Source organism: Sminthopsis crassicaudata, chromosome 1 (assembly GCF_048593235.1).
Source record: "Sminthopsis crassicaudata isolate SCR6 chromosome 1, ASM4859323v1, whole genome shotgun sequence".
NCBI lineage: Eukaryota > Metazoa > Chordata > Mammalia > Dasyuromorphia > Dasyuridae > Sminthopsis > Sminthopsis crassicaudata.
This window is the reverse complement of record NC_133617.1, coordinates 195,934,731-195,961,678: the sequence shown is the minus strand read 5'-3', so window position 1 is coordinate 195,961,678 and position 26,948 is coordinate 195,934,731. Positions and strand designations below refer to the sequence as shown.

At 32.8% G+C, this 26,948-nt stretch overlaps 1 protein-coding gene across 1 annotated transcript in view; it reads left to right on the top strand.

The window, feature by feature from the left end:
• ZNF236 (zinc finger protein 236) overlaps positions 1 to 26,948 on the top strand; it is a 223,298-nt gene that overhangs the window by 58,451 nt on the left and 137,899 nt on the right. The window contains exons 4-6 of the mRNA XM_074273648.1: positions 11,296 to 11,474; positions 20,766 to 20,890; positions 24,398 to 24,570. Coding sequence (XP_074129749.1) covers positions 11,296 to 11,474; positions 20,766 to 20,890; positions 24,398 to 24,570 — 477 coding nt within the window. The remainder of the gene's footprint in view (positions 1 to 11,295; positions 11,475 to 20,765; positions 20,891 to 24,397; positions 24,571 to 26,948) is intronic.

The window sequence follows — 26,948 nt, the reverse complement described above, 5'->3', positions numbered from 1 at the left end:
ATATCCACTTCCATCAGAATACATCCTCATACAGTATTGTTGTTGAAGTGTATAATGATCTGGTTCTGCTCATTTCACTCAGCATCAGTTAATATAAGTCTCTCCAAGCCTCTCTGTATTCATCCTGCTGGTTATTTCTTACAGAATATTTCATAACATTCATATACCACAATTTACCCACCAATTCTCCAATTGATGGCCATCCATTTATTTTCCAGTTTCTAGCCACTACAAAAAGAGCTGCCACAAACATTTTGGCACATACCAGGTCCCTTTCCCTTCTTTAGTATTTCCTTGGGATATAAGCCCAGTAGTAGCACTGCTGGGTCAAAGGGTATGCGCAGTTTGATAACTTTTTGGGCATATTCCAGATTGCTCTCCAAATCTTAATTTGCATTTCTCTAATCAATAGTGATTTGGAACACTCTTTCATATGGTGGAAATAGTTTCAATTTCATCATCTGAAAATTGTTCATATCCTTTGACCATTTATCAATTGGAGAATGGCTTGGTTTCTTATAAATTAAAGTCAGTTCTCTACATATTTTGGAAATGAGGCCTTTATCAGAACCTTTAAATGTAAAAACGTTTTCCCAATTTGTTACTTCCTTTCTAAACTTGTTTCCATTAGTTTTGTTTGTATAAAAGCTTTTTAATTTGATGTAATCAAAATTTTCTATTTTGAGATGAATAATGATCTCTAGTTCTTCTTTGGTCACAAATTCCTTCCTCCTCCACAAGTCTGAGAACTGTCTTATGTTCCTCTAATTTATTTATGATCTGGTTTTTTATGCCTAAATCATGGACCCATTTTGATCTTATCTTGGTATGTGGTGTTAAGTGTGGGTCCATGCCTAGTTTCTGCCATACTAATTTCCAGTTTTCCCAGCAGTTTTTGTCAAATAATGAATTCTTATTCCAAAAGTTAGGATCTCTGGGTTTCTCAAACATTAGATTGCTATAGTTATTCATTATTTTGTCCTGTGAACCTAACCTATTCCACTGATCAACTAGTCTATTTCTTAGCCAATACCAAATGGTTTTGGTGACTGCTGCTTTATAATATAGTTTTAGATCAGGTACAGCTAGGCCACTTTCATTTGATTTTTTTTTTTTCTCATTGATTCCCTTGAAATTCTCGACTTTTTGTTCTTCCATATGAATTTTGTTATTTTTTCTATGTCATTAAATAGTTTTTTGGGAGTCTGGTTGGTATAGCACTAAATAAATAGATTAGTTTAGGGAGTATTGTCATCTTTATTATATTCGCTCGGCCTATCCAAGAGCACTGAATGTTGTTCCAGTTATTTAAATCTGACTTTATTTTTGTGCCAAGTATTTTGTAATTTTCCTCATATAATTCCTGACTTTCCTTTGGTAGATAGATTCCCAAATATTTTATACTATCGACCGTTATTTTGAATGGAATTTCTTTTTGTATCTCTTCTTGTTGGATTTTGTTGATGTATAAAAATGCTGAGGGTTTATGTACATTCATTTTGTATCCTGCAACTTTGCTAAAATTGTGGATTATTTCTAATAGCTTTTTAATAGAATCTTTGGGATTCTTTAAGTATACCATCATATCATATGCAAAGAGTGATAGTTTGGTTTCCTCATTACCTACTCTAATTCCTTTAATCTCTTTCTCGACTCTTATTGCCGAGGCTAGCGTTTCTAATACAGTATTGAATAGTAATGGTCATAGTGGGCAACTTTGCTTCACTCCTGATCTTATTGGGAATGGTTCTAGTTTATCTCCATTACATGTGATGCTTACTGACAGTTTTAAATATATGCTCCTGACTATTTTAAGGAATAGTCCATTTATTCCTATACTCTCAAGAGTTTTTTTTTTTTAAATGGATGTTGGATTTTGTGAAATGCTTTTTCTGCATCTATTGAGATGATCATATGGTTTTTGTTAATTTGATTATTGATATAGTCGATTATGCTAATAGTTTTCCTAATATTGAACCAGCCCTGCATTCTTGGTATGTAAATCCCACTTGGTCATAGTGTATTATCCTGGGGATGATTTTCTGTCGTCTTTTTGCCAATATTTAAGATTTTAGCATCAATATTCATTAGGGAGATTGGCCTATAATTTTCTTTCTCTGTTTTCAGCCTACTTGGTTTAGGTATCAGTCCCATATCTGTGTCATAAAAGGAATTTGGTAGGACTCCTTAAATCCCTATGTTTTCAAATAGTTCATATAACATTGGAATTAATTGTTCTTCGAATGTTTGGAAGAATTTACATGTAAAACCATCTGGTCCTGGGGATTTTTTCTTAGGGAGTTGGTTAATAGCTTGTTTTATTTATTTTTCTAAGATGGGACTATTTAACCAATTTACGTCTTTCTCTGCTAATCTGGGCAATCTATATTTTTGAAGGTATTCTTCCATTTTGTTTAAGTTAGCGAATTTATTGGCATAAAGTTGGGCTAAGTAGCTCCTAATTATTATTTAAATTAATTATTTAAAATTTCCCTTGCATTTCTGTTAATCTTATGTTCTAGTTTAGAAGTCATGTTGTGCTTGTCATTAGATTTTTTAAAATATATATTTTAATAGTTTTTATTTACCAGATATATGTATGGGTAATTTTAGAACATTGACAATTGCCAAACCTTTTGTTCTAATTTTTCCCCACCTTCCCCCGCCCCCCCCGACAGTTGGCAGGTTGACCAATACACGTTAAATATGTTAAAGTACAAATTAAATACTATATATATATATATATATATATATATATATATATATATATATATATGTATGTATGTATGTATGTCCAAACAGTTGTTTTGCTGTGCATAAAGAATAGGACTTGAAATAATGTACAATTTGCCTGTGAAGGAAATCCAAAATGTAGGCGGACAAAATTAGAGGGATTGGGAATTCTATGTAGTGGTTCATAGTTATCTCCTAGAGTTCTTTTGCTGGGTGTAGCTGGTTCAGTTCATTACTGCTCTATTGGAACTGATTTGGTTCATCTCATTATTGAAAGTGGCCACATCCATCAGAATTGATCATCATATAGTATTGTTGTTGAAGTATACAATGATCTCCTGGTCCTGCTCATTTCACTCAGCATCAGTTCATGTAAGTCTCTTGCACATACAGGTTCCTTTGCCTTCTTTAAGATCTCTTTGGAAATGACCGGCAGATTGAATACAGAGAGGCTTGGAGAGACTTACATCAACTGATGCTGAGTGAAATGAGCAGAACTAGATCATTATACACTTCAGCAATAATACTGTATGAGTATGTATTCTGATGGAAGTGGATATCTTCAACATAGAGAAGATCTAATCCAGTTCCAATTTATCAATGATGGACAGAATCAGCTACACCCAGAAAAGGAACACTGGGAAATGAGTGTAAACTGTTTGCAGTTTTTGTTTTTCTTCCCAGGTTATTTTTACCTTCTGAATCCAATTCCTTTGCAACAACAACAACAACAACAAAATTTGGTTCTGTACATATATATTGTACCTAGGATATATTATAACATATTTAATATGTATGGGAATGTTCGCCATCTAGGGGAGGGTGTGGAGGGAAGGAGGGGAAAATTTGGAACAGGAGGGAATACAAGGGATAATATTGTAAAAAATTACCTATGCATATGTACTGTCAAAAAATGTTATAATTATAAAATTAATTAATTTTTTTTAAAAAGTATGTTAATTATAAGTTAAATACCCCCCCAAAAAAGATCTCGTTGGGATATAAGCCCAGTAGTAACACTAATGGGTGAAAGGGTATGCACAATTTGATAACTTTTTGAGCATAGTTCCAAATTGCTCTCCAGAATGGCTAGAGTATTCAAAATTCCACCAACAATGTATCAGTGTTCCTGTTTTCCCACATCCCCTCCAGCATTCTGTATTATCTTTCCCTGTCATTCTAGCCAATCTGACAGGTGTGTAGTGGTATCTCAGAGTTGTCTTAATTTGCATTTCTCTGATTAATAATGACTTGGAGCATCTTTTCATATGACTAGAAATAGTTTCAATTTCTTCATCTGAGAATTGTCTGTTCATATCCTTTGACCATTTATTAATTGGAGATTGGCTTGATTTCTTATAAGTTAGAGTCAATTCTCTATTTTGGAAATGAAGCCTTTATCAGAACTTTTGACTGTAAAAATATTTTCCCAGTTTATTTTTCCCTTCTAATCTTATCTGTATTAGTTTTGTTTGTACAAAAACTTTTCAATTTGATATAATCAAAATTTTCTATTTTGTGATGAATAATGATCTCTAGTTCTTCTTTGGACATAAATTCATTCTTCTTTCACAGGTCTGAGAGGTAAACTATCCTATGTTCCTCTGATTTATTAATTATCTCATTCTTTATGTGTAGGTCATGAACCCATTTTGACCTGACCTTGCTGTACAGTGTTAATTGTGGGTCAATGCCTAGTTTCTGCCATATTTTCCCAGCAATTTTTTTCAAACAGTGAGTTCTTATCCCAAAAGCTGGGGGTCTTGGGGTTTGTCAAACATTAGATTATTAGAGTTATTATTTTGTCCTTTGGACCTAACCTATTCCACTGATCAACTAGTCTCTTTCTTAGCCAATACCAAATGGTTTTGGTAACCGCTGCTTTATATTAGATCTGGTACAGTTAGTCCACCTTCATTTGATTTTTTTTTTTTCATTAATTCCCTTGAAATTCTTGACTTTTTGTTCTTCCATATGAATTTTGTTATTTTTTCTAGGTCATTAAAATAGTTTCTTGGGAATCTGATTGATATAACACTAAATAAATAGATTAGATTTAGGTAGTATTGTCATCTTTATTATATTTGCTTGCCCTATCCAAGAGCATTTAATATTTTTCCAATTAGTTAGATTAGACTTAATTTGTGTGGAAAGTGTTTTGTAGTTTTGCTCATATAGTTTCTGATTTTCCCTTGGCAGATAAATTCCTAAATATTTTATACTATCGGTAGTTACTTTAAATGAAATTTCTCTTTGTAGCTCTAACTGTTGGATTTTGTTAGTGACATATAATAATACTGATGATTTATGTGGGTTTATTTATATCCTGTAACTTTGCTAAAGGTGTAGATTAATTCTAATAGCTTTTTAGTAGAATCTTTGGGGTTCTCTAAGTATACCATCATATCATCAGCAAAGAGCGATCATTTGGTTTCCTCATTACCTACTCTAATTCCTTTTATCTCTTTCTCGAATCTTATTGCCAAAGCTAGCATTTCTAATACAGTATTGAATAGTAATGGTGAGAGTGGGCAATTTGTTTTAGCCCTGATCTTAATGAGAATGGTTGCAGTCTTTCCCCATTACATATGATGCTTACTGACGGTTTTAAATAGATGCTATTGATTATTTTAAGGAAAAGTCCATTTATTCCTGTACTCTCAAGTGTTTTTAATAGAAATGGATGTTGGACTTTATCAAATGCTTTTTCTGCATCTATTGAGCTGATCATATGGTTTTTGTTAATTTGGTTAATAATATGGCCAATTATACTGATAGTTTTCCAATATTAAACCAGCCCTGCATTCCTGGTTTAAATCCTACTTGAGATTTCTTGATCATTATTCTTTAATAATCTGGAGTGTTTTCCTCTATTAAGGTTATGGGAGTTTAGGAGGATACCTTCATCCTTTAAACATTCATCTTGGCTGGAAGTTCTTTTTATCTAAGTTATGTGTGTGTGTGTGTGTGTGTGTGTGTGTGTGTGTGTGTGTGTGTGTGTATAAGTATTTCAATTAAAGGGTTTCTTCTCTTTTCTAAGATTATATTTCTTGTGTCTTCAGTGACATTTTACCCTTTTTTTATTGTAGCTCTTGATAATTAGTTTCAGTGTCTTCTCTGTTATACATTTTATTTAGTTTAACATTTATGTAATTAGCTTTTCAAGACACCCAGAAATGTGTTCTTTTTTCTTTTCTTTTTTTTTTTTTTCTGTGAAGCAGTTGGGATTAAGTGACTTGCTGAGGGTCACTTACGTGTTTGAGGGTAGATTTGAACTCGGGTCCTCCTGATTCCAGAGTCAATGCTCTTATCCACTGTTCATCTAGCTGCTCCCACAAATATATTCTGGACAACTTTTACTAAGTGTACTCTATTTCTCATCAGGTGTATCTGTCATCCTTGTAGTTAAAAACCGTGATCCAGAATTCAGTATCCCATTTTCAGATACTATCTTAGCCTGTTACACACTTCCCAAATAATTATTTTCTCTTTTGCATATTTTACTTCAGTGAGTGAGAAAAATAACAGCCTAACCCCTTACTGGCTTTAGTTTATTATACGAAACTCTTAATATTTGGCAGTACTTTTTGGGTTCCTTCTAGCATTATCACTTGGCCTAAGTAATTAACTAGAAACGTTGAATAGACAACTATTTTCATAAGTCTTGGAAGGTTTTCTATAATATTTTAGATATATGTTCGACTTGGAAGGTGACTGACCTTTTTATGGCTCTTATGAGATTAATTAATTGTTCCCTCATTATACCGGATCAGTGAATGATCAGCTACTAAACTTTTCTCATCTTGTGGTCCTTACTGGAAGATTTCTTATGTAATAGCTTCTGCGATTATACTGCATCTTTCTTTGAGTAACAAGTAGGTGTTGAGGAAGAGCCTCAATTCTGTTTTATAAGCTCTTGGGATATTGTTGTTCTTTTGTGTCCTTGTATCTTGTACCTGTCTCCTATCCTGGGCAAGAGTCTGGTCTCTTAGATTATTATTTTTTTCATCAATACATGATTTATATTTTCTTGAGAAGGATTTAATTTTTCTCAAAATCTCGGAGTCCAAATTTCTTGAGGTCCTTCCCTTTGACCTGTAGATACATTATCTTCTATTCTCCATGGTGATTGAGATTTTTAGCTTTGCTTTAAAGGAAACTTTTGTTTTGTTTTGTTTTCTCCCTTCTGCTCCATTCCTGGGAGTGGGGAGATATAAACAAATAGAAAACCCTTGTAACAAGTGGAATAAAAAAAAATCTCATATTGGTCATGTTTAAAAATGTATTTTCCTACATATTTGTCTTTTACCTCTCTGGTAGGAATTAGATACTATTCTTCATCTTTGATCTTTGACTGATTCATGCATTGATCAAAATTTTTTTAAGCCTTAAAAATGCCCCTTTTTAATTTTTTAAATAATATTGCTGTTAAAATCTAAATTATTCTCTTGGTTTTACTACTCTTACTCTGTATTAACCCTTACAATCTTCCCAGATTTCCTTGAAGCTGAATGTTATTTCATTTCAGCACAATAGTATTACATTAAGTTCATATACTATAATTTGTTCAGCTATTCCCCAGTTGACAGATAATCCCCTTGGTTTCTAGTTTTTTTGTGTAATGTCCTTCTAGAGGCCCCATGTTGGATGCCAAAATATAATATCCAGTCTAGTTCTCTGGAGGATCGCTGGATGAACCTTGGTCTTAGGTGGAGGAATAATGATGGCAGGAAAGCCACCCGGAGGATTTCTGTTTCTTTCTCCTTTTTCTGTGTCTCTGAGATGGAGTTCTTATCTCAGCCCATAAATACCTAGTCTGATTACATCATTACATCACATACAATAGATGCCAACTAGAGTGATTACATCGTTTTATCATTCTAGAGTGATTACATCATTATATCATACTAGAGTGATTACAGCATTACATCACACTAAGTATATGTGAACTAGAAAACCATTATCTCATCAGTCACACTGAGTAAACACCTTGCTGTAAGTATCCTTGCTTCAAGTACAACACAGGTAGTCATGCCTTCCCTGACTTCTAAGGGAGGGAGATGAGAAATTCTATAGGGAAAATGGGGAGCCAAAGCAGATAATTTTAGCAGGTTTCCGCTGGGCTGAGAGATCTTATACCTCACCCAGAGTTCCCCCACTATCTGTGTCCCTCTATATTATTCTACCATACAGAAAACTTTTATAAATATTTTAGTACATAAATAATTTTCCCATTTCTTTGATTTTTTGAGGTACAGACCTTGCAGTGGTATTGTGGGGTCAAAGGGTATTCAGAGTTGAATAGTTTTTTGGACCTAGTTCCAAATTGCTTTTCAGCCTGGCTAAACCAAGAACGCATCAATTTTCCTGTTCATCCACAAGCTCTCCAATATTAGTCATTCCTGTTTTGTTGAGGAACTTGAGTAGAAGATAACTTTGCTAGTATAATGTAGGGTGTGAAGGGTAACCTCAGTGTTGCTTTAATTTGTATTTCTCCATATTTCTATACATTATTTGTATTTCTTCTTGACCACTTTTGGAATTGCCTTTTACACTTCCATATTTGAATTAGTTGCTCTATTTTAGAAATGAAATCTTTATTAGATAGCTTTATTGAAGGGATTTCGCCTCCTCATTTAACTCATTCTCTTTTAATCTAAACATTGGTTTTGTTTTCATAAAGCCTTTTATATTGTATGTATTTCCCTCCATCTTATTCTCTTAATACATTTTTTTTTAACATATGAGAGCAGTATAAAAGAGGAATGTTGTCAGCACCAGTCACTCTCTGCTTAATGCATCTGTTTTTATTCCTTTGCCCCTCTTTTATTCCTATCACTAAATAGAAATTATAAGGTTTTTTTTTATACTCTTTTTTTTCTTTAAATCCATTCATCACTATTCTCCCTTTGAGGTTTGTCTTATAACTAATCTCTCCCTAGGTCTGCTCTCAATATTCCTTTCCATTCCTTCTTTTTCTTCATGGTTTCCCTCATGAATTGAATGCATTTCTACAACAAAGTTTTCCCTCTGTATTTATCTTCTTGCCAGTTAAGATTAAAGTGAGTTTCAAGCGTTTCTTGGTTCCCTACCCCTTCCTCATTCCTACATACTTATATGCACACACACATATATGTTCCTGGTTTTGCCTGTTTATATAACTCCTCATTTCCAATTCTTTTTTAATTTACTATAGCCTTTCCCTCCCTTTCCTCTTTTTAATGTCATCAAAACTTGAGGAAAAAAACGTTTTCCTAGGCCTCTTTTCTTATTTGACTACTTCTCCTCTGACCTATCATGAAATTTTGCTTCTTAACAGATATTTCTATCTGCCTTTATCTTCAATCTTAACCTCTATTAGCATGCAAATACTTTATCTAGTTAAAGTCTTTTCTAATTGCACATTTACATATATATATATATATATACACACACACACCTTTTTATGTTTCTCTGTAACCTTGTCTTTATATTTCAGAGTTTGTATTTCTCAGTGTTTCTTTCCATCAGGAATCCTTAGAAAAGCTTTCTTTCATAAAATTCATTTTTTATTGTAAGATTATACAAAGTTTCTGGGTAAATTTATCTTGGTTTTAAGCCTCTGTCTTTAATCATATGGAATATCATATTAAATACTCTCCTTTACATTGTATCTGATAAGTCTTACATGATTATGACTATGGCTCTTAAGTATTTGTAATTTTCTTTTCTTTCTACTTGTTATCTTTTTTCTTTGACTTCATAACTCCAGATTTTTAGTGTCGTGCCGAGAGTTTTTATTTTGGGAATTTCTTTTATTTGTGGATTGTCTTTGGTATCTAGTGGATTTAGGTAGTTTTCATTCATGATTTCTTGAAATTTGAATTTCTGTTTTTGTTTTTGTTTGTTTTTTTTCTTTGGCCATGTCTTTTAGTTAGTTCAGTGATTCTTAAATTAAATTTGTTTTCCAAGTGAGTCAATTCCAATATGAGATACCTAATATCTTTTTTCCCCTAGTCTTTTTGTAGAGGGCAGGTACTCTTAAAAAATATACTTAAGGCTCAGTATGATTGATTTAATCCTACAACAAGATATTAACTCAGTGGAATTGATGAGATAATTGGTTCCCCAGTGATATAATGATTGGCTTATACACTGTATGATGTATTGACTTAATTGTAATAGAGTATTTAAAAGGTCAGTCAGTCTGAAGGAGAGATGTGCAGACCTGACTGGCTGACTGAGACTACTGGCGCAGAACTGGAAGACTGAAGGAGACAGGACAGCCACCACAAGAGTCTTTGTCTTCTAGTCTGTCCTCAAGTCTGCTCTTGAATCTGAGTCCCAAGAGCTTGAGCTCCAGCCTCCAGTCTTCTTTCTTCTCTATCTCCAAGTCTGTCTTCCCTCCTAGGTCTCTTAGTTTTTATATACTCTAAGTACATCATCATAGGTGTCAATCTTGTAGAATAGGGGTCAACTTGCAGAACTATACTAAGTACATGTAAACTAGAGAATCATTATATTAATTCCACTGAGTTAACACCTTGTTGTAAGATTACTTGTTTCAAGTTCATTTGATCTTCTACATCTTTGGACTTTGTTTAAAATTTTCTAAAGTGTCATGGATTCATTACATTCTATTTTATCTATCCTAATTTTTAGGGTATTTTATATTTTATTTGGGTAAGATTTTATACCTTTTTGTGTTAACTATTAATATTTTCATTTCCAAACCACTCTTCTCTGTAGTCCATGTCTTTTGCAGATATTTCCCTTTTTGCTTTCATTTCACTTGTAATGTTTTTAAATTCCTGCATTAGTTTTGGTAATTCCAATTTTATGTGCAAGCTGTGTTAATTTTGAAGCTTTGCTTATAGATGTATTGGATATTCTTTTGTTGTTGTTGTTGTTGTTGTTGTTGTTTGCTGAGGCAGTTGGGGTTAAGTGACTTGCCCATAGTCACACAGCTAGGAAACGTTAAGTGTCTGAGGTCAGAGTTGAACTCAGAGCTGGTGCTCTACCCACTGTGCCACCTGGCTGCCCCCTGATTTAGTTATTCTTTTTCAACTTTGTGCTGGGATATCCATGGCACCATAATAACCCCTTATCTTTTTGTTTTTGTTGTTATTTGCGTGTTTGCTTATTCTTTCAATAATTTGTTCTAGGCAACTCAGAGTTGCATAGCCATGATGTTATTCAATGAGATTAAATGAAATGCATCTTACGCATTTTGTAAAATTCAATGTATTATATGTGTTAATTATTATTATTATTATTCATCACTATATTATTATGTATGCTTAACATAATGTCTTGATCGAAGTAGGTACTTAGTACATATGAATTGAACAAATTCTAGATGGAAAGCACCTGTAGTCACCTTATCTAAATTCTTCCTTTTTATGAAAACTGAATCAGAGAGAGATTAAGTGGCTTGCAGCAAAATTGGTATTGCATTAATTTGAATCAAAGTAATAAGTTCATTCTGAGGTATTTTAATCAAAATTATATAATTTGATAAAGCTAAATCACTTATATGAATAAGATTTAAATATTGACACATTTTTATTTTTAATTTTACAGAATCTTATCTGTTCTGAATGTGGGGATGAATTTACTCTTCAGAGCCAATTGTCCATACACATGGAAGAACACCGTCAAGAATTGGTTGGGAACCGAATTTATGCTTGTAAATCTTGCAAGAAAGAGTTTGAGAGTTCTTCACAACTCAAGGAACACATGAAAACTCATTACAAAATAAGGTAGGAATTTTTATGTTTGCTTCAGGAAAGAACTGTGCAGTAAATTAAAAGTAAGCTTATTTTATCAAGGGAATTAATGGGGGGGAAAATGCAAATGAAGATAGCCCAGCCATGCCAAATCTAAAACTATATTATATAGACACAATCAAAGCTATTTGGTACTAGTACATGACTAGAGTAAGCTACTGTTTGATCCATCAATACTACTATTAGGTCTGCATCCCAAGGAAATCATAAAAAAAAAAAAAAAAAAATAGAAAAAGACCCACATGAACAAAAATATTTGTAGTAGTTCTTTTTGTAGTGGCAAAGAATTAAAAATTGAGGGGTTATCCATCAGTGGGGGAATGGCTGAGGGTATATGAATGTGATGGAATACTAATGTATTATGAGAATTGGTAAGCAGGTGGATTTCAAAAAAACCTGGAAAGCCTTACTTGAACTGATGTAAGTGAATTGAGCAGAATCTGGAGAACATTGTATGCAGTAACAAGATTTTATGATGATCAGTTGTGATAGACTTAGTTCTTTTTAGCAATATAGTGATCTAAGACAATTCAAAAAAACTCTTGATGGAAAATGCTAACTAACTATGTGCAGAGGAAAAACTATAGAGTCCGAATGCAGATTGAAACATACTATTTCTGCTTTTTTTTTTTTTTTTCTTTTTCATGGTTTAGCTCTTGTTCTGATTCTTCTTTTACAACATGCCTAAGGTAGAAATATGTTTAATATAATTGTGCATGTATAAACTATAACTGTTTACTGTCTTAGGGGTAAACAAGGATAGAATTTTTTTTTTTTTTTTTTTTTTTTTCTTGAGGCTGGCTTTAAGTGACTTGCCTAGCTAGGGTCACACAGCTAGGCAGTGTTAAGTGTCTGAGACAGATGTGAACTTGGGTCCTCCTGAATTCAAGGCTGGTGCTCTATCCACTGCGCCACCTAGCTGCCCCAATAGAAAAATATTTGGAACTCAAAATCTTACAAAAGCGAATGTTAGAAACTCTTTACCTGTAATTAGAAAAAAAAAAAAAAAAAAAAGTACTATTAAATGGAGAAAATATTTTTAAATGTAACATGGATTAACAGTGGTATAAGGTTGTTATATTGGATTAAGATGATTTTATGATATAAAAGGAATCAGTGACCATAGGAGGGAAGAAGACCCTCAAATTCCATTTTTCAAAGTTTCATTTATAAGGTTGAATCTTGTCTTAATGTAATTATAAAGTCTAGTTCTATTCCTAGTCTATTATGTGACTCATGCAAACTTTTGCTTAGGTAGGTAGCAAGGTAACAAGACTTTATTATGTTTATAAGTTTGAGATAATACATGAAAAGCCCAATCTATCCCCCTTCTTGTCTTCCTCCTCTAAAGTGACTCTGGCTTGTTTTACTCCACCCCTTAATCCCTCCTACAATTATCTATACACACCCAAAGATCCAGCCAGCACAGAATCTTGAGAAGGGCCATTTTCCAAGCATATGCTGATAGAGTATTGTCCAATAGGTAATTAGCCTTAAATGCTCCCTTGTTTGATTCCAATGCACCTATTCAGAGTTTCAGCCCTTTACAATTTAATGCTTTTGTTTCCTTTCCTTTCCTATCTCTGGTATTCCCTGGATTGGGGCTAAAGACATTTCCTATCTTTGGTGGAAGATATTACATTAAGGGGAACTGGAAAGTATAGGATGGTAGAAATACAGGGAAGTGTGATAATGTGATAATGCTGTATAGCTGGGAGAAAAATAAAAGTTGATGACTTTGTACTCTACTCCAAAATAGAGGCCAAAATAGTTAACCAGTGAGCGAACAGAGTTGGCATGATAGCTGGGTGTTTCAAGGTAAGGAGGTCCAGGTCCTAAGGGAGGGGTTTCAGGATTAAACTGTTGCAGAATCTTGGTGTGGAAGTTCAGAAAGTTAGATACTGAGTGGGGAGGGGAATGTGGCTGTAGCAAGCTCTGAAACAAATGAGTTTGTTAGGATCTGTCCATTATTGGAATAACTAATAACATACATGTATGTATAATATTATATACTGTTGTTTAAATTAGATCGTTCAAAAAATTATTTGTGATGTTCTGTAGTTACTGATGAGGTATCAGGGAACCAAATGATGAGGTGTATATGTCATTAAAATTAGGATTAATTGAGGTCTAGTGGCAGGATTGGGGTACAGGGAGTCACATGGAGCTCCCCTTTGGATTCGGCGCAAGGATACAAAATTAAATCAGGTCTAGTGGCCGTGAGAGTCCTCTGTAAATATGAATTTACAGGTTCGAAAACCTAGATTGAGAAAAAGAAGTTTATTGCAGGGTTTGGAAGCAAGGTTAAAGTCTGGTTAGTAAAAGGCATTAGATAGAGAAGGAAATACACCCCAAGTGGCGGGACAGAGAGTCTGTGATGCAAAGCATGTTTGCTGGCATCTTTCAACTCTCTGCCAAGGGATGCCAAAAACTTGGCTTTTTTTTATCTGCTTGAAGGGGCATATGGGTGAGCCCAGGTTGATTCCTCAATAGCCAGAACCCAGGTGGGGGTCGGGCTGCCTGAGCAGATCTTTAGAATGGGGGCTGAAGACTCAAGCCAGCTCAGATCCGGTGCGGGCTGGGTACAGCCCAAACTGGCTTGACCAGATCTTGAAAATCAAAGATCAGTCCCAAAGGAAGTTGTAGATCAGACAAGGAATCTTAAAGGAGCTATCGCCCCCTTCAGTTACCTAAATTTATTTTCACTACACTTAAAAAAAATTTCCCCCTAAATACATGTAAAAACAATTTTTAATATATATATTTTTAAAGCTTTGAGTTCTAAATTTAATCTCTTTTCTCCCTTCTTCCCACCTCCCTGACATGTTAGAAGTCTGATAATAGGTTATAATATGTGCAGTCATGTAAAGCATTTTCATATTAATTATTTTAGGGAAGAAAACTTAAACTAAAAAAAAAAGAGAGAGAGAGAGAGAAAAGGAAAATGAATTAACCCTAACCCTTTCATTTTTATTTTGGTAATTTAGTTTTCTTTGTTCCTTTTAAAAATCAAATTAATTGAAATGAATGAAAAGCCTGAGAGACAGAGTTTCTGGGTAATTAATAATCAATTTATTAATTAAGTTAGCTGATAATAAATTAGTGATCAGTGGTTCTCTTGGTAACATTGAAAAAGGAGGTGCCCCAGTAGGTAAAAATCAACCCTAATTGGTAAATAATTAATCAGGGGATGGACTTCAAATGAAGAGGTAGCCTAAGTCTTCAGCTTCTCTAGTTGAAAAACATGGTTTGATTGTGACACTCAGATACTTTGAACAATTTGTACAAAAGAATTCCTCATTATCTAGACCAATCTTGTTGTTTTTTTCTCTTTATAAACCGAATTCCCCTAGATTGTAACAGAGGGGCTTTAAAGACAGTGGTTTACTTCCTAAGAGTAGGTTCTCCTTGTTAGAGCTTCTAGTTAGAGTCCAGGATCCAAGAGCTTGTCCTGGGAGAATTTGGCCTCTCTCATGTGTTAACAGTGGCCTTCAGAGATTGACTGACTGGCCTATAGGGATTCCATGAGGAAATAAAGGGAAAAAAATACTCAATCCCAATTTAATAATTGGTTATTTACTTAATAGAAAAATAATCACATCTGTGAGAAATGATGATTTCACTCTTGTATTTAATAGCTAATTATTATGTTTGGACTAGTATTTTTCTTCTTTTATACTTCCTAATCCAGAAATTAACCAGAGTGAGACTACTCTCTTAATGTTTTAACCATGCATCCTTTGATCCAGCAGTGTCTCTACTGAGTCTGTATCCCAAACAGATCATAAAAAAGGAAAAAGGGCCCACATTTGTTAAAAAAAAAAAAAAAAATAATAATAATAATAATAATGTTTGTAGTGGCAAGGGATTGGAAACTGAGTAGATACCCATCAGTTATGGAATAGCTGAATTAGTTATGGTATATGAATGTAATGGAATATTATTGTTCTATAAGAAATGAGTGGGCTGATTTCAGAAAAACCTGAAAAGACTTACGTGAACTAAATCTAAGGGAAGTGAGTAGAATCAAAAGAACATTGTACACAACAAGATTATGTGATGATCAACTATAATGGACTTGGCTCTTTTCAGCAATGAGGTGATTCAAGGCAAATCCAATAGACTTTGATGGAGAGAACCATCTGCTTCCAGAGAGAAAACTGGATACTGAATGTAGACCAAAGCATAGTATTTTCACCTTTGTTGTTATTTATTTGCTTGCTTTTGTTTCTCTTTTTTTCCCTTTTGATTTGATTTTTCTTGTGCAGCATGATGAATATGGGAATATGTTTAGAAGAATTGCACATGTTTGACCTATATTGGATTGCTTACTGTCTAGGGGAGAGGGAGGGAGAAAAATTTGGAACACAAGATTTTGCAAAGGTGAATGTTGAAGACTATCTTGGCATGTATTTGCAAAAATAAAAAGTTATTATAAAAATAATGAAAGACAAACACCAAGAATGGCTATCAAACATTGCTGCAAAGGAAGTCACGTTAAATAGATGTACCATGGTTTCAGTGAAAAGCTCAGTAAAAAGATCTAACCATACCTCTTTTTATAAGGTAATTTATGCTCATTCTATTTTTCCCTTAACTTTTCTTTCAATGTAATCTTTTTTCTCAACCCTAAATTGTTTTTTATATCATCTCATCCTATTCACTTTACATGCTTACCCTCTGTGTATATATATTCCTTCTAATTGTCCCAATAGTGAGGAAATTCTTAAAAAGAGTTACAAGATCATCTGGCCACCTAGGAATATCGAATCTCTTACTTTTCTCTTTCCTATTTACCTTTTCATTCATGCCTCTTGAGTCGTATATTTGAAGATCATAGTTTTTATGTCAGCTCTGTTCTTTTAATAAGAACTTGAAAGTTCTCTATTTCATTAATTTTTTTCCCCCTCTAAAGGATTATACCCAGTTTTGCTTTGGTAGATAATTCTTGGTTGTAATCTTAGCTCTTTTGCCTTACAGTATATCATATTATAAGCCCTCTGTTTCTTTAATGTTTGAGCTGATAAATCCTATGTAATTTCACTATGGGGCTTTATGGTATTTGGATTGTTTGTTTTTGGCAGTTTATGATATTTTTTTTCTCTTTAGGATCTCTGTAATTTTGCTCTGGTATTTCTGGGAGTTTTCATTTTAAGATATCTTACAAGGTGATTGATGAATTTTTTAAATTTCTATTTTATCCTTTGATTCCAGAATATCAAGGCAGTTTTCCTTGGTGATTTTTTGGAATATGATGTCCAGATTCCTTCCTTCCTCTCTCCCCTTCCTTCTGTCCCTTTCTCTTTTCCTTTTTTCTTCCTTCCTTCCCTTCCTGCCTCTACCCTTCCTTTTTCTGTATGTCTCTCTTACTCTTCTTAGCTTATATTTTTTTCCCAATGAGAAATTTTATATTCTTTTTTTCATTCTTTTGATTTTATTTTATTGTTTCTTGATAGCTTATGGGGTCATTAACTTCTACTTTTCCAATTCTGATATTGAAGGGATTATTCCCCCCCTTTCCCTCAGGAACTTTTTACAAGAAGATGTGAGACAACTTTTGTTAATCTAGTAGGTCTGAGATATAATGTAAGAATTGCTTTAATTTGTATCTAATTATTAGTGATTTTGGATGTCCCCTTTCTATATAGCTATAGCTATAGATAATTGGTGACTTTTATTGTAAATCAGTTCTTTATATAGCTTAAAAATGAGACTTTTTAAAATATATGCAATCATGTAAAACACATTTCTGTATTACTCATGTTGTGAAAGAAAAAATGAGCCAATAAACAAAGTGAAAATATATTATGCTTTGACTGTATTCAAATTCCCTCATTTTCCATTCATGAGTCCTTTGGAATTGTTGTATATCATTGTATTGCTGAAAAGGTCAAAGTCATTGTTACTTGATCATTACACAGTTTTATTTTTCATTTTGTACAGTTATCTTGATTATGCTCATTTCATAGTACATCAGTTCATTCTAAATCTTTTCATCCTGCTTCTCATTTCTTACACACAGTAGTATTCCATTACATTTATTTCTCCATCTGAAGAACATCATCTCAATTTCCAATTCTTTGCCACTACAAAAAAAGCTGTTATGTTTTTGTGCATGTGGGTCCTTTTCTCTTTTTTGTGATCTCTTTGTGATATAGAACTAGTATTTCTAGATCAAAGGTTATGTGCAATTCTATAACCATTTGGACATAGTTCCAAATTGCTTTCCAGAATGATTACATTGGTTCCTAATTCCAATCAATATTGTATCAATCTCTCAATTTTCTTACATCCTCTTCAACATTTATCATTTTTCTTTTCTGTCTTATTAGTCAAACTGTTAGTTATGAGGTGTAGTACCTTAGAATTTGCATTTCTTTAAATCATTAGTGATTTTGAGATTTTTTAAAAATATGATTATAGTTAGCTTTAACTTCTTCATCTGAAGGCTAACTGTACATATACTTTGATCATTTATCAATTGAGGAATGACTTGTATTTTCGTAAACTTGACTTAATTCATAACATAATTGAGAAATGACGCTCTGACACTTTCTGTAAAAATTATTTCTGAGCTTTCTGCTTTTCTTCTAATCTTGGTTGCATTGGTTTTATTTCTGTTAAAATCTTTTTTATTTAATATAATCAAAATTAGGTGTTTGATATCTTATAGTGCTCTCTATCTCTTATTTGGTTGTTAAGGTTTCTTAACCTTCTCTACAGATCTGACAGTAAGATTCCTTGTTCTCACTAAATTATTTGTTATGGTATTATTCTTTATGGCTAAATCATGTCCCCATTTTGACCTTATCTTGTTATGTGGTATAAGATGCAACTCTATCCTTAGTTTCTATTATATTATTTTCCAGTTTTCCTAGCAGTTTTTGTCACAAAGTGAGTTCTTATACCAAAAGCTAGGATCTTTGGGTTTGCCAAACATTAGATTACTAAGATTATTTACTATAAAGTCTTGGGTGCCTAATCTATTCTAGTGATAACTCACTGCTCAAAGATTTGGGTTTTATCAAACACTTTGGGAAAAGATTTTTTTTTTCAGTCCATCTTTTACTCAGCTATGCAGATACTCTTCCTGAAATGCTGCCTTCCTTCTTCCTTCAATCTCTCCCCTCCCCACCCCTTCCAATCCTCTGTTGACTCCTGTGACCTCCAGGAACAAGTATAAATACTCCTTTTGATTTTTATGCTTTTCATAATTTGGCTTCTTCCTACTTTTCAATTTTATACATTACTTTCCTCCATGTTCTACTTTACAGTCTAATAACCCTGATCCCTTTCTATTCACAAAGAAGGCACTCCATCTCATGACTGTGTCTTTTTCAAGCATGACTGAAATAATTAAACAACAAAAAAATAAAGAATTTGCTCATTTAATTTAGGAAACAGCTAGATGGCACTGGAGATAGAGCATTGGGTTTAGAATCATGAAGACTTATTTTCCTCAGTTCAAATATGGTCTCAGAGCTGTGAGACCCTCAGTAAGTCCCTTAATCCTGTTTGCCTTACTTGTTCATTTGTAAAAATGAACTGGAAAAGGAAATGGCAAACTACTATCTTTGCCAAGAAAACCTCAAAAAAAATTTGGACACTGTTGAAAACACTGAACAACAACAACAACAAATCCATCAATAGAGACTCTGTTGCATATAGATTTTGTATTGGACATCATCTATGAAGATAGTCAAGCATGATTGGCACTAATATATTTTTCTCTCTGTTTTACATCTAACTAACCAACCAACCAAACAAACAAACAAATAAATAAATAAATGGCTGGGTGGATGGCTGGATGGCTGCATAAATGAATAAATAAGGTTAGGGAGTATTTGTTTCTTGACAGTTTTGAAATTAACCACTTGTTAGGTCTTTAAAAGAGAGTTATAATTCTGAAAAAGTTGAAAAAGATCTTTATGGAGGCATTTTATCAAATACTTTTTTTTTTGAATAGTTAGACAATAAGCATAAAGGTGAAATCTTATATTCTCTTTAGCATGAGACTGTAATGATGTAGTGTCCTATAGACTATTAGCAAAGCCTTGCTTGTTTTCTTTTCATACTTTCACAAAAGTTTATTTAGATGTGTATATAATTTATTATGAAGATTTTTTGTGGATGTAAATATTTAGATATATTCTTAAGTCAATTTTGTGGGGTAATAATAAGGTCCTTATTAATGAGAATAGCAACTAAAACCAAAATCATTAGCTATGAAAATACATATTTAAGAATTTTTTTCATTTAAGAGCTATATCATAATTGCAAAATTGTTTAATATTGGAGGAAAGCAAATACTTAAAATAACTACTGATTGGTAGGCATAGAAAGTGCTTTCAGTGGATATAGCATTCATTTATTTTAAAATGTTGAAAAGAATAGAGATAATTTTCATCAGTATAATAAATGTTATCTTGTTCGACTTTCAAAGCTCTTTAAAACCTGCCTTCCTTTCCCTACCTCCCTTTCCAGTGTTCTTATCCTTTAATCCCCTCCACACATTCTACAATGAAGAGATGCTGGCCTCATTGTTCCTCAGACATTTTATCTTCTTTATGGGTACTTTTTCACTGTGTCCTACATATCTGGAATGCTTTCTATCCTGATCTCTGTCCCCTGGCTTCACTGCCTTCCTATAAGTCTCAAGCTGAATTCTACTTTTCTACAAGAAGCCTTTCTTAGACCCCCCCCTTAGTACTTTACCTTTCCAGTTTAGTCTTTATCTCTCATCTCTTAAAGTGTATCCAGTACATTATATATCTTGTTTGTAAATAGTTTGTATGTTGCATTAGTACTTGACTTTCTTGAGGACAAGAACTCTTTTTTGCCTTTCTTTGTCAATAAGCACTTATTAAGAGCTATTATGTGCAAAGTCCTGAGGTTACTAAGACAGGCTAAAGACAGTAAATACCCTGCCTGTCTAATGGAGGAATTCACGGTGCAGTGCTTAATACAGCCCAGTTACATAATAAGAATTTAATAAGTATTTGTTGACTGTTTCACCCTAGTAGCACCATGGCTATATGAATTTGTGTGTGTGTGGGTGTGTGTGTGTGTAGGAACTTGCTAAACATTTGGAATTGACTTTCTAAAATAAAGTTCATAGTAACAGCACCTGCATGTTGGGTTTTGATTTCTGATTGAGGTTTGTGTAAGATTCTTATAAAAAAATCTGAAAACATTCTAATGATATTAAATTTTGAATGTATAAGAATGAATACTAATTAAATGATGAACATTCTTTGTCATCAGGGTATCAAGTACAAGGTCATATAATCGGAACATTGACAGAAGTGGATTCACCTATTCATGTCCACATTGTGGAAAAACCTTCCAAAAACCAAGTCAGTTAACTCGACATATTAGGATACACACAGGTACCAAAAAATGTTTTTGATTTAAAAATATTCGAAACTCTTAAATAGAAATAATCAGAAATTTATAAAGGGACTACTATTGATGTATTTGAAATTGAGGAGAGCATTTGGCACTAAATGTTGGGATTTGGGTCATGTGAAGAATTTACAATGGCCATTGTCTTTGCCAAAAAGTAGGTTTATTTAGAAGAAGAGATTCTGGTCAAAATGAAGAGGTAATGAAATAGATTTGGGAGGCCAAGAAAAGGAGTTTGGAAGAATCCATTAAAGGAACATGCTATGAAGTGGGAGTGTTCTATTGACTGGCAGCCTAAATCCATAGGGGGATTTAGCATCCTAAAAAAATTAGTTAGATTTAATAAGAAGAAAGACACCATGAGGCATGTTGGGGGGATGAGAAGAAAAACATCATGGGGCAGCAGTGAGGAGAAAGTCACCATGAGACAGAATGATATGGTGGGTTTAACTCCAAAAGGAATTCAGCAAAGGTGGTGTAGGCCATGGACAGATTTATAGGGGAAATTTAACCTTAGAGTTTGATGTAACTTGAATTTCTGACTGGATACAACAAGGTGGGGCTACCCATGACTTCCATAGAGGAGGAAATCTTTAAGATTGAACTGATTCCCATCAGTGCCCTTCTCTACATGCTTCAGGGAATAATTTTATCAGTACTACAGGCTTTCTCTTTCAACCCTATAGACCTGGATCACTATATTCAAGGCATTAAGTATTGGGGATACAAATACAATAAATGGAATGACCCTATTCATGTGCAGCTTGTGTTATTATAGAAGAGACAAGAAATATATTCAGAATAAATTCAAATAAATTTTAAATAGTTAAATGCAAGCTAAGTTTAAGGGAAAGTTCAAGCAATGAAGGTGATCAGCAAGTGCTTCACTTTAATGGTGATGTCATTTGGGAAAAACATAGAGAAGGCCAGCTTTTAATCAAAAACTTTTGGCATTGTGTTTTGAAGTTTTAAAGTATTTAACATTATTGTGTGATTCCACTTCTAAGATTTTTATCCTCCCATTATTTGATTTTCTTATTAAAAAAGAAAAATTAAACTCTTATCTTGTATTGATGGGAGTCTCAAGCCAGCTTGCTCTTACCTTAAGACCAAAATTCCTTAATCCTTTCTGAGATAGTTTCCCCAAATCTTCCCTGACTTTGATAATAAGGGCAGGATGGGCCCTTTTAGCAGTTCCTGAAAATAGCTAGTTTAGAGTTCACCAGTTGATTTAGAGACCACATAAGATATTCTAAAAAGCATTTTAATCAAGAAGGCTTATATTTAAAAAGTCATTTTTGCAGTTAATTTATGTTGTAAGAAACAAATTATCTTTAGAAGAACTCTACTAATTCACTGATCATTATTTTACTTTTCTGAAAGAATGGGTGCCCAGGTTGGTAGATGCACCTTTGAATAGCAAAGGCAGTGTTTTATTTCATGTCTTGAAGAGCACGTCCCGTCTTTGATTTTCCATTAATTGGGTGTTACAGAAGATACAGAATGTGAATCTCCATTTCTCCATCACTAGTCCCTGCTCTCAGGGAGCTTTCATTCTTATGGAGACAAATTATAAAACAACCATCCCTGATTATTCTTTTCTCTTCTTTTTGGGTTTTGATTTTCTAATTTAAGATTCATTTCTCTAATTTTCATAACACTGTGGAAGCCAAATAAATCCCAATCCACTTCCCATGCGTTTATTGTGATCATGAAATACTTTTTAAATTATCAAGAAAAGATTAAATTCAGCACACTTTTAATGCAAAAAGTATCTAATGGTCTGTTTTTAAAAGGCTACTGATTTTTGTCTTATAACTCTATTAACTTAAAATTGGAATAAACTTTTAGAGCTCATTTATTGGTTGTTTTATTTCCTTTTTTAGATTAAATTATTAAAGTTTCTACTACCTTCTGATAACCTGAAAAATTTATGTTTTTTGTAAATATTTTCATTTAGATTGTCATTTTTATTTGCTTAACATTGGACAACATAACTCCTAATAAGAGTGTCTTCTGTTGATTATATCTAATTTACCATGTATATTGCTTATTTGTACATAGTGGTTTGCATGTATTCTCCCCCATTGACTGAGTTTCTTGAAAAAAGGGTTTGGCAAGAAACCTCTTGGAGACTTTATTCAACATGATTCTTTCCTCATTTTGTACTAATAAGGAAAAATATTTTACCATAACAACTTATTATCCTAATCTTTGAAGCCTTTGAGAATCTTCTAATGAATTTAAGATTCTGAGAGACCTTAGAAAAGATTTGTGCCAAAGCCTTCATGTATGCTCTGAGACCAAGTTAATCAGTTATGAATGAAATATTTACTAGATAAACAGATTTTAGTTTCTTGCATGTTTTTTAAGAGGCTTTGTCTTTGCATTTTTTTAAAACATTGAAGAATTTTTAAATACCATTTAAAACACTGACATTATACTCATGGATGCTTTGGTAACTTTGTGTGCATTGAAATGAAACGTTTGAGAAATATGAAAAATTTATAGAGAACTTCCACAAATTTTTTACAATATTGTTTAGGTTTTTTGACAGACAGATAACAGATATACCAAATTTTGCAAATAAGTTTATATTTTAATATTCACCAGCCATTTAGACCCTATTTGTGCAGGATTGTGCTAAATGTTGAGTGAGATGGAAAAAAAAATTGGTTTTTGTCCTTTAAAAAGTTTTTATTCTGGTAAGGAAGTTTACTTAGACAAATGGATACTAAATAACAGTAAAAAGTAGAAGTACAGAATATTAGGAAAGTTGCAAGTATGGTGAGGTGGCCTCTTGAGGAACATTTGAACTAGAATTTGAAGAATAAAGTAGAATTATTATATAGAGAAAGGGTTTAGAGATAGAGCAAGAAAAATATTTGAGTGGTAGTAGAAGGAAATAAAGAGATATTTCAAGACCCTATGATTTTGCTATAGCACAGAGTAATTGAGAGCTAGTGGTGTGAAGGGAAGGCTAGAAGAAATGTAGGTTGAGGTCAGAAGGTAGAGAGCCTTGAATGTCTAACCCACTATTTTGATTTTATTCTGTTGTATTTATGAAATTTCCCTCAAATGATCAGCTCATAGATGAATGGTTGTTATGGTTGTGTTTAAAAATTCATTTGTTCAAGAGATGATAGTTTAAAAATTCACATAAGAGAGAAATTTTAAATAACCATTAGTTTCTTAAATAGCAATTTTTTATTACGAATCTACTATGTGTTAGGCATTTTGCTGGTCTCTTGACATGTAAGCACAGAAAGTGAAACAATTCCAACTTTTAAGAAGGTATAAAGCTGTAAATAATTACTTATTATTAAATGGTTAATCTTTAATGTCATATATTTTTATCGAGAGAAATTGTAGATTTTTTTTTTTTGTTAACATTTTTTTTCCTTTATGGCATATTGTGGCTTTATGGCATATTGTGGTGACTAGAGCTTCCCCAATTATGGGGTTGTGTTTTTGTAATTTTTTCATTTTAGGTGAAAGGCCTTTTAAATGTAGTGAATGTGGAAAAGCTTTTAACCAGAAGGGGGCATTGCAGACCCATATGATTAAACATACTGGTGAAAAACCCCATGCCTGTGCCTTTTGTCCTGCGGCCTTTTCTCAGAAAGGAAATCTTCAGTCACATGTACAGCGAGTTCATTCAGAGGTAAGTTTATTAGATAGTGATATGTTATCATAAATGGACTCTTTTTAAAGCTCATTTTTTTTTACATATAAAATCAGAATTGAGTAGTCTATAAATTTTACATCAAATTACCATTTTTTTATCTTTTACTTATTTATTGGAAACATTGAATTAATTGGGTGAGTAGACTAATATTTCAATATTTATTTTAACTGTTATATCTATTTGAAAAATGAATGTCACCTGTACTGATGGTAATAAAAATATATCAGTATAGGACTTTAGAGTCTCAATTCCTTTGAGGAAGTTAAAATATTGATATGAAAAAGGAAAATAAAATTAGAAAAATTAATTAATAAAATGCATGTATTATAATTGTATTGCTTTGAATATTAATGAACCTTTCATTTCTCCACTGCACTTGTAATTTATTCTATATATGCTATATAATTAGAGATATCTGCTATCTGATGAATGAATTAATAACTATTAGGCAATTGTTTAATATTTATTTGATTGTGTCATGGTTTTTTAGATTTTTTCATTTTGGGTGAAGGTTATTTTAGTCATGTTAATTTATTTAACTGAATGTAAAAAATTGCTTTTATAGTATTTTAAAATATATGAAGTAATTTTTCAGTTTTTATTATAGTCGAGTAGATCTTAATTTTCCTTGAATGTCATTGCATGATTTAGTCACATATTCTGTTTATTAGTAGAAAATATAGTTTTTATCTGAGCGTTTTCCAGCACTGTTGAAGATGTCTGATTGTCCAAACTAGAATGAAACCTAGAAATTAATTAATTTTAACCCTCTTTTATTACACACGAGATAACTAAACTTGTTCAACATCACTCACCTATACCTAGCATTAGAACCCAGATATTCTGACTATCAAGCATTTCTCCTTTCATCATGAAATCCACTTTTTGATTTTTTTTTCAAAATTAGAGTTGTTTTGTGCTTTTAAAATGTATACTTTTAATTTTTTACATATTTTAGTATTAATTCATAGTTTAATTAGATATATTTTTAATTAGTCTAAGGATGAATATTATAATTTGATAGAAGTCTCAAAACTATATCAAAATAAATCTAGCTGGGCAAATATAATCTTTCCCCAAAACTTCTTATGGGAACATCCAATAGGTTTGATTGGAAATGTAATTAGCTAGAAATAGGAGTTTAAATGTGAAATTGTAAAGGTAGAATTGACTTGGTAACTGCTTAAGTATGAGTGATTTGGGAGACTTTGTTTGTATGTTTAATATATTAGACTACCTGCCATCTAGGGGAGGAGGTGGGGGGAAAGAGGGGAAAAATTGGAACAGAAGGTTTTGCAAGTGTCAGTGTTGGAAAATTACCCATGCATATGTTTTGTAAATAAAAAACTATAATAAAAAAATAAAACGCACATACACACAAAGTTTGTATGTATAGCTGACTATATGTGTGACATATGCACTTGTCAAAAATGCAGAAGATAAGAAGGAGGATGGGATTTGAAGAGAGAAGAATCTCTTTTTTGAACATGTTGCGTTTGAGTTGACTATCTAATATTCTGTTTGAAATGTTCGCTAGTCGTAACTACTGTGTGATCTTGTGGTCGATGGCAGAGATGATAATTAAAACTAATGGGAATTGATGAGGTCAACCTGTAAAACAATGTAGAACAAGAAGTCCAAGATTAATTTTGGGATTTATCCAGATTTAGAGGGTGAGGCATGGATGATGATGATGATGCAATAAAGGAATAGTCAATATAGGAGGACAACTGGGAGCAGTGTCACAAAAACCCAGAGTAGAGAGTATATAGGGAGGGAGGATAGAAAATGACAGCATATGTGGCAGAGGTCAAAAAAGGATTAGAATTGAGAAATTTGATTTAATTTTTAGAAAGAGCAATTATAGTTGATTGATGAAATCAGAAGCCAGATTCCAAAGGTTTGAACTGTGATAAGAGATAGAGAAAGCAACAAAAACAGTTTTTTTTCCCCTTCTCTAGAAACTTCATTATGAAATTTTAATAATGCTTTTTTCCTGATGTTCATAGCTGTTACTACCTTGTATTTATTTTATACTTAACTTTGTATGTATGCACACACATTACTTCTCAGAATAGAAGGTGAGATCCTTCAGGAAAGGGACTTTTCATTTTTGTTTATGTAGTCACTTAGTAAATGCTTATTGATTAATTCAGTAAATACATATTAGTTTAATTTTTTAAAATATATAAATCTGTTTATGTTTCCCCTCCCCCCCGTTTTATTTTATTATGGCCAACAGTCATTTTTAGAGCCATCCAGTCTACTATTTTTCAGCCTTTATTCAGATTATACTATAAACCAATAAAATATCCGAGTTTAAAAAATCTTAGACTGCTATGCCCCTCCATAAT